Genomic DNA, 14,079 nt, shown 5'->3' on the forward strand with positions numbered 1-14,079 from the left:
ATTAAACCATATGCAAGCTGCAAGGGACGAACGCGTGGCGCAGGGGGAACCCAGGGGTCCAATGCATAGCATTTTCGGGAGAGGCGTTGGGATGAGTAAGATGAAGCCAGTAAGATGTCTGGAAAGTTGTCATTAGTGCATCTTAGCGAAGTGTGCTGGACACGACAGGAATGATTATTGGAAGATATCAATTTAAGGGGCAGATAGCTATATGCATAGACTAGGAAGCGGAGATGAGAAGAGAAGGGAGAAAAGAAAAAAAGAAGAGATTCCCTACCCCTCTGACTGTGTTCAACCTTGTCCCTGTTTAACCTTGAAGCTTAACGTTACCGTACCTGAAATGTGTCGTGGCTCTCGTCACAACTAGTGGATCTCTTAACAGTCGACAACCAATTATCTTGACTTTCACTGTGATGCGGTCAACCTGAATCCAGGCACAAAAAAATCGCCAACTGTCGCGACCGACCCATCATCCAACCACGTCCAATCCGATTCTATCAATTCTTCTAGCTTCGCTTACAAGAAGGTTGTACTCATGCTTGGCACACAACATTGGCTTTGAGTCTTGGCAACGGATTCCAATATTGAGTTGTTTTTTCGCCGTCGCAATTTCAGTGATACCAAAATCGAATGCACAATAAGTTAGACTTGTCTAATTTTAGAGCTTCACGCCTCAATTGCTCAGATCCGACAGTAAGCCTAGAATGTTATAGCAAAGTACCTGGTAAGTGAAATTGTAAGGGGACCTTGATTGACCCCGCGCTTTTTCTTTTGCTTTTCATTTAATTGGTGACGGTTGATGGTCTCAAGGGTTGGCTGGCTAAAATGGCCACGTCAATGATCCAGTTGAGGTCGGAGTTCATGACCCGCGGGATTATTATTTTTTTTTTCTTTTTCTTTTTCTTTTTCTTTCTCGGTGTCTGTTAGGGACGAGCTTCCAGACCCAACCAAACTTCTTTGTACCTTTGGGAGTGACGTATACTACTCGCTTTACCCCGCTAGAACAGATGGGTATACACTTTCTAGATATACTAGAAGGGTCATTCGGTATTCCTATCTATACCGTACTACTGGTGGAAATGGATAGAAAAAATGGTGTAGTAGTTAACTATCGTGAAATCGGTTGCCCTCTTTTTTCCCATTCCTTTTACCCTCCGATCCCGACTTGGCTAAGCTCAGGTCGATCCTTGGATCTCGCATCTATAGACAAGCCAATAGCGAGAGAGGATGGGGAGCAGCTAGTACTACTTACCGGTTCAACATGTCTTGCCCTCCCATTTTGCGTGGGGCTCTTTATAGGATAAACGGAGCGATTCCAGTCATCTACCCTATCGATTAGGAAACTTGACATCGCGGACATGCGGAGGACTATAGCTTTTCATCAGTCCTGAGGCGGTTTGCCGTCACCCTCCCTCTACCTAATGGAGTGTAGAGGACGTTTGCGGGGGAGGCGAGGTCTGAAATTGAAGTTGGGGAATACACCCATGATGGTTCCAGGCTTTTCTTATATCGAGTAACTATTAGGTATAGACTGGAAAGGTGTTGCTTTTTTCCAAGCCCATAGTCTCGGTAGTGTAAGATACCGTTAGCGAGCACATATGGGTCATGAGATCTATGACCTAAATGCGCCCAACAAGTTTGCGACTTTTAATTCTTCTCTTAGGTACACGTATTACTTAAGTTTTGAAAGTGCAAGAAATGCAGAAGAAAAGCACGTAGGGTATTGTTGACAACATACATGTACGTAGTTGGAAGTGAAGTGGATTGTACTAGACCGCTAGATTTCCTGTTTGAGTATACATATGGATTAAGTCCACTAAAGAAGAGTTGGGCGAGCCAGTTAAAGTAATTGGGAAAAAGAACGGTGCGTGACCGCTCCGGGCCTGCGGGCTTGGGATCTATCGGTCTAGGTGGGAAAAGGTTGGGAAAGTGCCGCGGTACAACCAATTACCAAACTTGCAGCACTTGCAGCGGGCCAGCTGGAAAGAGTGGAAACCTCGCAACTAGGTACCTCTTGCCCCGACCAATTGGGAGAAACGGCAATGATGGTTGTAAAGTTTGAATACCTAATATACTTAGTATGTACTGAGTATGATGTGCATCGCTTCTATTGATGACCTTTCCGCGACCTGGTAGACCTGGTATACCTAGTAGAAGACCCTCCCCCCGACCCCCGTAGTACCGAACATGTCCTATGGAATTGCTGCCGCCACGACATCCACATGTGCATGCTGGCCAGATCAGATGAACCGTGGTCCAAGTCACCCAAAAAAATTATTGCCAGGGCAAACATATTAAAGCACCCGGCACCGGCTTGTGATAGTCATTTCTTAAAAAAAGCAATTATATGAGCTAGCTGGTATACCCGTTAGGCTTTTGGAGATATACCTCTATACCTATACATTTAAACATTGAAGGTTTAAAATTTACAACTAACAGCGGCGTCTGTGTAACTCTCCCACAGCTTAAAATTTCCCGATTCATCGATTCACCGTTTAAAAGTCAATATTTGAGTTTTCCTTTGCAGCCACCACATCAAAGAAGGTACGAGTGAGAAAAGCCTCAATAGATTGATTTCCTGACTCCCTTTTTTGGTTTGATCATTTCTTTTCTCTCGTCATCTTCTTGCTAATTGGCCTTTCTTGAACGCCCACCCCCCATTCCCTAGAACAGAGTCACGCTAACATATAACTACTTATCTATAGTCGTGTAAGTGGTGGACAAAGCTTGAGACGATTCATTAGTCCTTTGTCAGATTCGAGTTGCGAGTTGCGATACATAACGACAAACGGTTCTCTGTCACTGGAGCATAAACAAAAAAAAGTTAACAGCTCATCTTTGTCGACGTGGTTCGTGGTTTTCAGAGTACTTGGCTTGTCAGTTGGTTCGAGGCTTGTCAAGCCACTATAGCGGTTGCTGGCAGAATATCCTCTTCCGACGTCGCACCAAATACGATATTGTTCATTAAAGGAAATCCGTCGTGAACGAATGGCGCACATGTATTCCTTACACACATCAGCCACGGGGTTCGGGCTTGCGTCAGGTCCACCTGGCACGGTACCGTATGTGCCTCCCACAGCGCCCTCTAAGAGTAACGCAAGCACCCGGTACAGGAGTAGGTCTGCAAGTCTTGTTCCTTTTAGGGACGAATCCAAGCTGGTTGCGTTACGATATGATCAAACTGTGCAAGCCGAACCGCCTATCCCAATACCACCACCACGATCTTCTCGTCGCCCGCCGCCACGTCCAATTTCTTGCAATACAACTCGTGGCCCCGTTGTAGTGCCACCTCCTCGTCCTGCACCCCCTACCGAGCAGCACCCTGCACTGAGAACGATTAGCACACCACGAACAATCGAGCAGAGCGGAAAGCGGGATTCCGGTCATTCTCCGAGTACGCCATCAAGCTGGACCATTCGTGAAGATAGTGAGACAGATGATGAGGATCCATTTGCATACGAAAACGTGCAAAGATTTCCCGAAATTAAACCCCTCCAATTGAGGACTCGTTCTGCATCCCCCTCTCTGTACTCGCGTCAAGAGGAACGAGTGAGCGAATCCAACAGCAGGGCCAGTGCTCCTTCAATTTCTCCCGCATTATCAGATGGCGAGACAGTTTCACCAACTTCACCAACTACTCCTCCATCTGGCTTTTCAAAAAGATTCGCAAGAAGTTTTAGTTTGAGATCAAATTCATCAAAGTCATCTATTGCGAGGATGGGGCGGCTGCGGAAGAAATCGGCGAATGAGGTGGCCCCGTGCGCTGATAACCCCAGCTACCCACTGAAAGGACAGGATGGTTCGGCGCCTAAATCTCCTAGCGGCAGATTATCGCCATTACCTGACCCCCATGGTTCCCCAGTTATTTCGACAACCATCCCCACCGAGAGCTTGTTAGAAGATGATTTTATGACCCAGCTATCTTTCTCCAAGCGTGGCAGCATCATTTTTGGTGGTAAGCATCCGCGTAAATCTTTCAGGAACGCGGCCATGATGGCCGACCAAGACAGTGGCATCGGCAATGAACACATCGACCTGGTGCAACCCCGAGAGCCACGCGCTTTTCCTTTAGTACCTTCGCGCGCAAAGGTTATCGATCCTACCGCCAGCGCAGGCACTAAGGAATCCGCCAAAATCTCAGGGGCGCCCAATGATGCGAAAACCGATGCCCTGACTAGCACGCCACCGACGCCACGAAAACAACCTCCCAGTCTCCGAGTTATATCTGCTGAGGCGGAAAAGGAATCTCAAAAGGTGAGATCGCTCTATGAATCCGGGGAAGGTCTCAATTGGGAGGAGGGCGGTCGACACTCATCAATTGATGAGCGTCTTCAACCCGCAGCAGAACACCCACTAGATAAGAACGAGAACGACGCGTACGGTTTCCTTATATATCCATTTCCGTTCCATTTGATCATGCTGACAAGTCGCGTCTCTTACAGGGCAAGCGACAAGGCTGGAAACCCTATTCCAACCTTGGCTTCTATTTCGTTGCAACCAGATAACGACTCTCGGCGCGAACACGAGTTAGCAGGAGGTATTGAGGACTGGGAAGGAGTCCACGGCGAAGAAGTCGATCGTTACGGTTTCATTTCAATCCAACAGTCGCAAGAGTCCCGGCCGACAACACCGAACGAAAACGCATCCGTTCAATTCTCACCTAGCAAACAACGAAACGTCCTTGTTCGCAAAGATGCAGCATCACTTTCGCTAAGAATCACGCGCGGTCCCAAGAAGAAGTTGTCGGCCCGCTCTTTACATACACAGGCGTCGGGTTTATCCACAGCATCGCGCCGTTCCGCTCTTTCGGCTACTTTCCGCCAAGCTACAAACTTATTACCGTATAACAGGGACAGGAAGCTAATAGATGAGGCTGGGGATATCCTTGCATCGCACCCAGGCTTGTCGCATATAAATGAAGATGGGTCGGCCGAGAGGAAAGCGGCCGAGTCGAAGGTGAAGGAAATGGTGCGCACGGAAAAATGGCGAAGGATGGCCAAAATAATAAGAACTGGTGCGGATGGACAAGGCATGGTATTCGAATTCGACACGAAGCATCCGAAGCTAGTCGAACGAACATGGAAGGGCATCCCTGATTGTTGGCGATCGGCGGCTTGGTACTCGTTCTTGTCATCCAGCGCCAAGGCCAGCAAGGAGCCATTTGCGACAGATGAAGAACTAAAAGCCGATTTCCACAAGCTGATTGAGGAGCCGTCACCAGATGATGGACAGATCGATCTAGATGTACCAAGAACTATCAACCAACACATCATGTTTCGAAGAAGATACCGAGGTGGTCAACGGTTACTATTCCGAGTGTTGCATGCTCTATCGCTCTATTTCCCTGAGACAGGCTATGTTCAAGGCATGGCTCCGCTAGCAGCAACATTTCTTAGCTATTACGACGAAGAGGCATGCTTCATAATGCTAGTGCGACTCTGGAAATATCGTGGTCTTAATCGAATGTACCAATCCGGATTCGCAGAACTTATGGGCGCCCTGAAAGACTTCGAGCATGATTGGCTGGGCAGTACGGATGTCGCCTCGAAGCTTGTGAGTACCAACCATCAAATCTAGGTAACTTAGACTTCAACTAACCTTTATCAGTCTGAGCTCTGCATCGATCCAACTGCGTATGCAACGAAGTGGTACCTTACCCTCTTCAACTTATCGATACCCTTCGCCGTTCAGCTTCGCGTATGGGATGCATTCATCTTACTTGGTTACTCGCCAGAAATGTCGGATGCCCTTGCTTCTCCAACCAAGGCCACTTTCGAAGAGCCATCATCTAAGGGATTAGAGATTCTTCATGCAACCAGTCTCGCCATCATTGATGCCCTTCGGCCTACGCTGCTAGATTCGGATTTCGAAAATGCGATGAAGTCCCTTACTTCCTGGGTTCCTATTAAGGACGAACAAGGATTTATGAACCTGGTACATCTGGAGTATAGACGTCACCACAACAAGCAGAAGGCGTAGGAAGCTGGATCGTCCTCCTAATGTACTTGGTACGAACTAGACTCGCCCGTCAACTTCCTCAACAACGGAAACGAGAAACACAATTCTCGTCGGAATATCATTAGTATAAACTAGGCTGGGAATCGTGGTACCAGCTAGTCAGTTAATCATCACGAAGGGGAATTTCTATTCCCCCAACATCGTTCAGGTCGCGACAATGGCCTGGCTTATTATCATCTAATTCCCTTTGTGTCTCGGAGGAGCGCTGGTGTTCGCCCATGCCGGGCCACAAGGTGTAGGTAGGCATGGGATACGTTGATGGATGGTTCTCGCACTATACCCCTATGCGTTTGATGGATGTTTACGAATGGAGAGGAAGGACAGTTGGTCACGTCAAAAATCTTGGAACTCCACCAGCTTATCATCGTTGCTATGTTACTTAATAAGGAGCTCTACTACACGATCCCTACAGAGGTCGTGTCTCCTATAATCACTAAAATGGTCGTCTAGTACCTACCCTATAGCTGGACTACCTACCATAAACATAATAATATTACCTATGAACGAAGTCAATCAGTTACCCTACCTTCAAGCTTCATAGTGATGTGTACCGATCCAAATACTTCAGATTACCTACCCAAGCACTAGGGGATGGATGGCACGTGTTCGCCTTCCGTAAGGATTTATATAGATATCAGTCTCCATAAAATGACGTAATTTGCTCCTGGAGATGCAGTTTTCAGGAACCACCCGAACAAAGTAGGGCTGATTGAAAGTCGAGTATATGCTCAACAATCTGGACGCATGATCGAAAGCTTTGACCTAAGCCAGAATAACGTTATCCATTGACGGCTGATGACCGGAAGAGGGTGTGATATTCTTTTTTCTGTCGGTAAGGTGTGGTTCTTATGTACTTTCGCAAGATAATCCGCGATGCTTCCTAAAAATGTCCTATTTGGGAAGGATGGTGCGCAGGTCCTGGATGGGTATGCTACAGGCGGCCCTGGCATTGTGCGCTCTCGTTGGCTCAGCTCTCATGCCTTGCTTGGCTAACTACCTAGGTAGATACCTACGCCATGTTTTCCCCCCTGGATAGAGACGGCGAGGTCTCGCCCGTTTGGCGATTTCCAGTCATATCATTATTTTTAAATGGTATAGCCCCTTTATTAAAAGTTTATAAGGACGGGCGAGTATGCGGGAACTATGGTGGTTTGTCTTCTCTCAATCTCTAGACGGTTCAGTATCTTGGGCTAGATATCCTGCGTACCTAGATGCCTACCCAAATATTGTTATATCTTTGTTTTTTTCGCATATCATATATCAGACATAGATACGGGTGTAATCATCTCAACCCTCACTTATTCTGATTTGAGGGGTTGTAACGATGGGGAAGAAGGTGGCACAACAATACGAGCAAATGAACCAACCGCCGTTCTACCCGTACTCACCACCCATTCCCGCCGGTGCTTTTCCTCCTCCTCCTCAGCAGCAACTACTACAACAACAGCAGCAACAACAACACCAACAACACCAACAACAATACCAGCAATACCAACAACCGGCAGAGGTTCCCCGCCAGTTCCCGACGGCCTTCTGTATGTACACTGAGTCTCGCTGGAGCCAGCGACATTGGATGCTCGGCGAGCACCAGGCGAACCCGCTATACGCCGTCTCACTACATAGTGGCTTGTCTGGACAGCCGGACGTTGTACTGCATAGTGGTCCAAATGAGAAGCTACCGCCGTTCGCTGGCGCAAAGAGAGATGGGGTACGTTGTCTTGTTTTCCTTTCTTTCTACACGGGGCCTTGCTTGCTATGGTTTTACTAACAACTGACACTCATCGCAGTGGGGCGGCGCCGCGAAGATTACCTTCCCAACTGGATTAGGTTCGCAGGAGACGGTGGAGAAGATGGAGAAGGGAGGGAGCTTGACACATCCGACCTTTTCGTTTAGTATTGAGGTCGGCCCGGGTATGTGGCGCGAGACTTTCGAGTGGCGACACACGTCCGGCGCTGCTGTCAAGGCGCTCGACGGCCAGAGGTCCGGGTGGAAGCTTGTTAGGCTAGCCGGTGGCGGCGGCGCGGGCTTTGGCGCCACGTCGAGTGATGGGAAGGAGGTCGTTGCAGTTGTATGTGATACTGTCCCTCCCAGATTACTAGCGTAAAGATTGGTTTTTTGTTAACTTACGTTGCTACAGTGGGCATGGGCCAGCGCCAGCTTAACAAAGGTCTTCAAGTTCCAATTCCTCAGCAGTGGCGCAAATGGTGCCTTAGGCGACCGCTGGGCTATCATGGCTGTTATCACGGCGCTCAAGATATGGGACCGCCAAAGACGAGAGAAGAATGCGAGGGCTGCGTCTGGCGGTGGAGCTTAGATTGCTGTCTGGGACTTTGTTGAGAATGGGTTGGTATACTACCCTGAAGGCTCTATAAATTAATTCATCAGCTCATCTTCAAATGTTTTGAAACCCCTTAAAGTTCAGCATATGTCTATCCATATGAACAGTGTAGGGAGGCACATGTTCCATCTTCCGTAAGGGCTGTTCTACATCAGCCCCCCTTGGCGCATCGTTCAAATGTAACATGACGTAATTTCTTCCAGGGATGCCGTTCTTACATCCATGCAAGGTTGATGATGTTTCTAGGGCTATCGGGTTGAATAAGGATTTTGAAAGTACCTAGGTATAAACCAAAACTCATCTCATAGGTTGAAGTTGAAAGATAAAAAAAAACATTAATTCTCTTTATCAATAAGGAATGGGACCTTTTATATACAAAATCGACATTCACTAGTGATGGTTCCTATAAATATCCCAATTTGGAAGGGTAGTGCACTCGACCTAGACGAATCAGCCTCAGCTAGCTCTAGCATTGTCGATTTCTCGTTGGCTGAGCTTGCCTTGTTTGCATAGCATGGCCCGTTACAAGCGTCATAGTTAGGATCGTCGGTCGCTATGTGTGGAATGATCGATTCCTACGCTACGGTCGAGGCTTAGCTCGTTTAGCGATTTGAAAGTGTGCTATACTACCTTTTAAGTAAAAACGAGAAAGTAAATAAGGAGGAGCTATCGCCATTTGTCTTGTATCTTTTCTTTCTATTGAAGATTCAAATGTTAATACTACCTCCTAATTATTTACCTGGGTACTTTAATAGGTTGATACCCTGTGTTGTACATGTCAGCCTATCACATATCACATACAGGTATAAATAACCAAGTACACATATACTCGCCTCCATCCCCTCGATCCTTCGATCTCCGATCTCCATGCTAGCATTACCATTTTCACCTATACCAGCATCATAACGCGAAAGAGCCTCCAAACTCAAACTTGCAACCATGGCACCCCATTTCCAAGACGAGAAAAAAGGAGAGAATCATCAGGATCAACCAAACGACCCGCCCCCTCCGTACTCACCACAGGCTGCTGTAGAAGCTGGTCCTAGTACGCAACCGCAACAACAGCCGCGGCAGAAGAATATCCCACGTCAGTTCCCGCCCGCGTTTAGCATGTACAATGAATCGAGCTTCGGACAGCGTAAGTACATGATCGGCGAGCACCAGTCGACTCCATTGTACGCCGTTTCCCTACATAGCGGATGGTCGGGGCAGCCGGATGTCGTGTTGCATAATGGACCGAGTGATAATCGGCCACCGCTTGCAGGGGTGGAAAGAGACAGTGTGAGTACTTACCTACCTACTTGACTTTCATTCCACCCTCCTCCCGTCCTTAATATAGGATTAGACTTTCGGCCCGTCCCGGAGCCAAGAACTAATACTACCGGGATGTTTGCTCTTGCTTACATTGCCTACCTTGCCTAACTCTTACCTTCTAATATATCGGAAGTGCTATACACATACTAACAAGTCACAGTGGAGCAACTCCGCAACAATCACACTCCCCGTGCTTCCGGGGTCAGGGACACAAGCCAAGACCGAGCGGCTGGAGTCGACGGGCGGCTTCGGACATCCGGCGTATACGTTTAGCGTTGAAGCTGGTTCGGGCAACCGTCGTGAGGCTTTTGAATGGCGCCATACATCTGGGTCTGCGGTTGCGTCGCTTGGAGGACGTAGTTCGGGATGGAAGTTGCTGCGCTTGTCGACGGATGCGCCGAGTGGGGTTGTGGGAGGGGGGAGTGGGAAGTTTGTAGGTGGAGGGGCTTCGTCGAGTGATGGGAAGGAGGTTGTTGCTGTGGTATGCGATGCCCCCCTCCTCGATTGTTTAACCGAATAATGATTTTCTAACTGGCGCTGCTATAGTGGGCTTGGGCCAGCGGTAGCTTGACGAAAGTGTTCAAGTTCCAATTCCTCGGTAGCGGCGCGAATGGCGTCCTGGGCGAACGCTGGGCTATTATGGCTGTCGCCACGGCGCTTAAGATTTGGGATCGTGAGAGGCGGGCGAGGAATTCGAGCGCGGCGGGTGCTGGCGGTGGTGCTGGAGCTTAGATTGCTTTGTCTGGTGGCGGCGCGATGTCGTTGGGGTTTTGTTGAGAAAGAGTCGGTACACTACACTAAAGGCTCGATTCACGCCTTTCCCCTCCATGGAATGTTCTTTTCGTCAGTATATCCTCGGGACAACCGCGATAGGCTATCGTGGCCGGATCTTTTTCGTCGGCGTTTGCCCGAGGGGTTTGAGGCTTTTGTAATTGTTACTTAGTAGAAGATCATTATTCAGGATTTCGAATTAGTCATTATACCCTATAGAATTACGAGTTTCCGTTTATTTGTTTGTTTTCGATTGCATGGTAGATTTTCTGGTATCGTGACAGCCTCAATTCGGGGCTGGATCATCAGGACCAGGTACCAAGAAATAACGCATTTTTCTTCATCGGATCGCGATCCGTACGGCGCAGACGAGTTAGAACCAACATAATAAGTTAACCCGACCCCTGGCGAACACGCGACTCCTGCAAGTCAATGATATGTCTCCGAAGAGCTGAAAGTCGTTGGCTTTGTCCTTCTCCAACTCGTTCTAGAAAAGGCTGCGATTTACTATTCGGAGCTTCCAGTTCGGTCGGTCGCATCCATGTGCATTACTGATGCTCATTTCGAAGATGCCGACACTTTTTCGCGTATACGAACGAGGCTCACTGAACAGCCTTGGGAATCGGGCGAGTGAGTGAATTATGACACTGCGCTATCGTGGATGGATTGAAGCGGCGTGGATGCATCCTGCCTTTTTCAGTAAATGGTAGATGGTATTAAAAGGTGAAAATGTACTCGACTAGAGATCAATTGACTATATGCGTTCAGTTATTCCTCTTTCCATTGTATCATATCCGAAAAGCTTCTTACCATGGCACCTCTCGCGACAAACCGAGTATTGGACGAAACTAGCTCTATAGGGTCGTCTACAGAAGCAATACTCACCTCGTTATTGCAATCCACTCCTTACGATATATCCCATACCTTCGAAGTAGCGAGACCAGAATCGTCCGCCTCTAACGAACCCCGCTCCGACTCCGATTCCCATCGCAACGGTGACGGGGGCGCGATTGTGGGCATTGTGTTGGGTGTTTTGGTTGGCCTCTTCGCAATATGGCGATTAATCTTCCTCTACCGTCGCTTCGGAGGATTTAATCCCTTTCGACGAGCCGTCCAGCAGAATGAGCCGTCAACAGAGACACCGCAGAATCGAGATTCAAGGTCGAGGATGGCCAGATGGTTTGGGCGTAGACATGATGGTCCGGACGAGCATGAGGTACGGGATTTGGGGCACTCGGATCGCAATGCGGCATTGTGACCCGTTCAACTCTTGGTTCAAATCTAAAGAGAGAAGCAATGGGATTTTCTCATGATTTAAATCAAGTAATTGGTGTATTAGCTTCACAATATTCGAAACTGATTAACGGTCATTATTTCAAGAGTTGGTTGTATTTGATTAGGGTAGGAATATTTCATCTTAGCGATGGCTCCAGCTGAAAAAGCAATGATTTGGTGGCGTTTTTGCGTGCTAGGTACTCTTCCGATAATAGCTACCTCTATCTTCCCCTAAACAACTCAGCATGTTAAGCACTTGCTAACAGCGAATAAGCCATGTATGCTACCTAGGTAGCTAATATTGTACGGACATAACTCAGGAGCCCTTTTAGATTTAATCACTTCAAGGTAAGTCCCACCAACTTTCATGTACATCCCTTAAGTCGATAGTAGCTGGGTCGCGAATGTACGGCGTAATGTCAACGCTAAGATCCTGTTCTTTCTTAGTATTTCCGAGACCGAAGTACCAAGCCAACCCATTCCCGCTCTCCCCGAGATATTCGTACTCCCAATCCTCCCAACGCGGATCGCGATAGATAATTGTTACATGCGTTGCGCTCCCGGGCCAGAGACCATGTATCCTGCTTCCGGGTCGACCACTATTATACCAAGAGCTGCAGTTCTCGGATAACACAGTGGTCTCGAAGAAAGCATCCGAATAATCCACAAAGTCATCAGCGGCCTTACGCGACGGCTGGATCGTCTTGATGCCCTCGCGACCGAACTTGCGTAATAGCTTCGCCCAGAACGTGACCTGGACCTCCACGCTATGCGGGACGGTCCCCGAACGGCCAGACCCGTGAGGTCCATGAATAAAACCTAAATTGGGGAAACCGGGTGTTGCGACACCGAGGTATGTGTATGGGAAGCCATACTCGCCGTTTTGTTGCCAAAGCTCGGAGAGGTTCTTGCCGTGTGCCCAAATACCGAATGGAGGGACCATATCGACATTGGCTCCCGTGGCACAGTAAATGGCGTCGACCTCACGGTGTTTACCGTCGACAGTCTCGATACCGGTTTCAGTGAAACGTTTTATGTGTGTCTGGATATACTCAACATTGTCCTCCGTAATAGCCTCAAAGTAACCAGGTCCAGGAGTAAGTCGTCGACAGTGAGGTGAGAAGTCGGGAATAATGCTTTCGAGAAGTTCAGGCTTCTTAGCCAAACGCTTCTTAGAAATCTCAATAAATTCTTGCCGAGACTTCTCGTTCAACTCGGATCCCTTAAGCCAACTAGAGAATCCTCTCCAATATTTGGATTCCAACTCCTTTCGAAATTTAACATAGTTGGCCGGGTCCTTGAAAGATTCTTGGAGCTCGGAAGATATGGGGATAGGCTCAATGGAAGTCTCGTCGCCGGCGAAAGACGCCGCGACCCACGTCCTATTCCGAGCATAAACATCTAGATGCTGCACACGTTTTTGGATATTAGCAGTGAGCTGGAGACCGCTTGCTCCATTGCCTATGATCGCAACCCGCTTCCCGGTAGGATCAAAGTTGGGGTCCCAGTTGGAAGCATGCCGAAGTAAGCCCTTGGAGTCGTTGATTCCGGGATAGTCGGGCAGCTTCCAAGCATTAAAACGACCGTGGGCCGTCAGTACGAAATCGAACTCTTCACCAAAGGCCTCCCCCGTTTTAACGTCCTGAGTTTTTACGGTCCATATGTATTTCTTCTCGTCCCAACGTAATTCTTCCACCTTCCGAGAGAATTTGAGGTATTGGTACACATCATATTTTCGAGCGAGTCCTTGCCAATAATCCCTAATCTCACGGCCCTGTGCGAACTGCTCTGACCAGTTGACATTCGGCGCAAAGCTGGTTTGGTACACATGTGCTGGCACATCGCATCTCACACCTGGATATATATTCTCAAACCATGTACCGCCCTGTTACTAGTTAGTAGAAGTACACCTGTTAGGCTTCTCTACATCCCCACTCACCACGTCGGCATTCTTCTCGAATATTGTCAGCTTAAGATTCGGAACCTTCGCAGGAAGAAGAATCCCAGCTAAGACTCCAGAAAGTCCTGCACCAATGACGGCAACTCTTAACTCTCTTGGCTCGTCTATGTGTCGCTGCTCTAGTTTAAGGGTTGACCTCGGGTAGCCGGACTTCTGTGGCTCCTTGAGTAGCGGCTCGATTGTCTTCTTAACATTCTCAACTACCGGTACCTGCACACCATTTGTTGGTTTTTCTGGTATGGTTGAGGCACTGGTCTGCTCCGAGCCGTCGATAGTCATATTGGCAAGAGGCTTGCTTAGCCACCTTCGTTCAGTACAAATGACAAAACTTCAACCAAATAAGTTTCTATGTCTATTCATTTTCTTTGATACCCGGCCAGAACCAATCTTATAGCCGCTAGA

The 14,079-nt window shown here is 48.2% G+C and overlaps 5 protein-coding genes across 5 annotated transcripts; 4 read left to right on the forward strand and 1 right to left on the reverse strand.

Moving 5' to 3' along the window:
• Nucleotides 1–2,641: 2,641 nt before the first annotated feature.
• F4822DRAFT_258640 (TBC domain-containing protein) lies at nucleotides 2,642–6,085 on the forward strand. Its single transcript, XM_051454539.1, has 3 exons — nucleotides 2,642–4,376; nucleotides 4,443–5,553; nucleotides 5,608–6,085. Exons 1-3 carry the CDS (start codon nucleotides 2,989–2,991, stop codon nucleotides 5,977–5,979), a joined length of 2,871 nt encoding a protein of 956 aa, XP_051314578.1. The 5' UTR covers nucleotides 2,642–2,988; the 3' UTR covers nucleotides 5,980–6,085.
• A 1,257-nt stretch (nucleotides 6,086–7,342) lies between these two features.
• Nucleotides 7,343–8,333, forward strand: F4822DRAFT_429423 (uncharacterized protein; the record flags this gene model as incomplete). The annotated part of the gene is made up of 3 exons (XM_051461098.1): nucleotides 7,343–7,726; nucleotides 7,806–8,087; nucleotides 8,157–8,333. The coding sequence occupies 3 exons, from the start codon at nucleotides 7,343–7,345 to the stop codon at nucleotides 8,331–8,333; spliced, it is 843 nt and encodes a 280-aa protein (XP_051314579.1).
• A 331-nt stretch (nucleotides 8,334–8,664) lies between these two features.
• On the forward strand, nucleotides 8,665–10,743 carry F4822DRAFT_258794 (uncharacterized protein). Its single transcript, XM_051454541.1, has 3 exons — nucleotides 8,665–9,638; nucleotides 9,832–10,152; nucleotides 10,218–10,743. The coding sequence occupies exons 1-3, from the start codon at nucleotides 9,297–9,299 to the stop codon at nucleotides 10,401–10,403; spliced, it is 849 nt and encodes a 282-aa protein (XP_051314580.1). The 5' UTR covers nucleotides 8,665–9,296; the 3' UTR covers nucleotides 10,404–10,743.
• Nucleotides 10,744–11,929, forward strand: F4822DRAFT_258795 (uncharacterized protein). Its single transcript, XM_051454542.1, has 2 exons — nucleotides 10,744–11,148; nucleotides 11,211–11,929. The coding sequence occupies exons 1-2, from the start codon at nucleotides 11,084–11,086 to the stop codon at nucleotides 11,698–11,700; spliced, it is 555 nt and encodes a 184-aa protein (XP_051314581.1). The 5' UTR covers nucleotides 10,744–11,083; the 3' UTR covers nucleotides 11,701–11,929.
• Nucleotides 11,930–12,060: 131 nt separating this feature from the next.
• Nucleotides 12,061–13,956, reverse strand: F4822DRAFT_429426 (FAD/NAD(P)-binding domain-containing protein; the record flags this gene model as incomplete). Its single annotated transcript, XM_051461099.1, has 2 exons — nucleotides 12,061–13,602; nucleotides 13,657–13,956. 2 exons carry the CDS (start codon nucleotides 13,954–13,956, stop codon nucleotides 12,061–12,063), a joined length of 1,842 nt encoding a protein of 613 aa, XP_051314582.1.
• Nucleotides 13,957–14,079: the final 123 nt, after the last annotated feature.

Source organism: Hypoxylon trugodes, assembly GCF_022578975.1.
Source record: "Hypoxylon trugodes strain CBS 135444 unplaced genomic scaffold F4822scaffold_5, whole genome shotgun sequence".
In the NCBI taxonomy this organism is placed as follows: Eukaryota; Fungi; Ascomycota; class Sordariomycetes; order Xylariales; family Hypoxylaceae; genus Hypoxylon; species Hypoxylon trugodes.

What these genes read in the sequence shown, in the direction of transcription:
- F4822DRAFT_258640 (XM_051454539.1), top strand. Translation starts at nt 2,989, where the DNA reads ATGGCGCACATGTATTCCTTACACACATCAGCCACGGGGTTCGGGCTT. An exon ending in GATAAGAACGAGAACGACGC is followed by an intron (nt 4,377 to 4,442) that starts GTACGGTTTCCT and finishes CGTCTCTTACAG; the next exon opens with GGCAAGCGACAAGGCTGGAA. An exon ending in CGGATGTCGCCTCGAAGCTT is followed by an intron (nt 5,554 to 5,607) that starts GTGAGTACCAAC and finishes AACCTTTATCAG; the next exon opens with TCTGAGCTCTGCATCGATCC.
- F4822DRAFT_258794 (XM_051454541.1), top strand. Translation starts at nt 9,297, where the DNA reads ATGGCACCCCATTTCCAAGACGAGAAAAAAGGAGAGAATCATCAGGAT. An exon ending in CAGGGGTGGAAAGAGACAGT is followed by an intron (nt 9,639 to 9,831) that starts GTGAGTACTTAC and finishes AACAAGTCACAG; the next exon opens with TGGAGCAACTCCGCAACAAT. An exon ending in GGAAGGAGGTTGTTGCTGTG is followed by an intron (nt 10,153 to 10,217) that starts GTATGCGATGCC and finishes GCGCTGCTATAG; the next exon opens with TGGGCTTGGGCCAGCGGTAG.
- F4822DRAFT_258795 (XM_051454542.1), top strand. Translation starts at nt 11,084, where the DNA reads ATGACACTGCGCTATCGTGGATGGATTGAAGCGGCGTGGATGCATCCT. An exon ending in CCTGCCTTTTTCAGTAAATG is followed by an intron (nt 11,149 to 11,210) that starts GTAGATGGTATT and finishes ATATGCGTTCAG; the next exon opens with TTATTCCTCTTTCCATTGTA.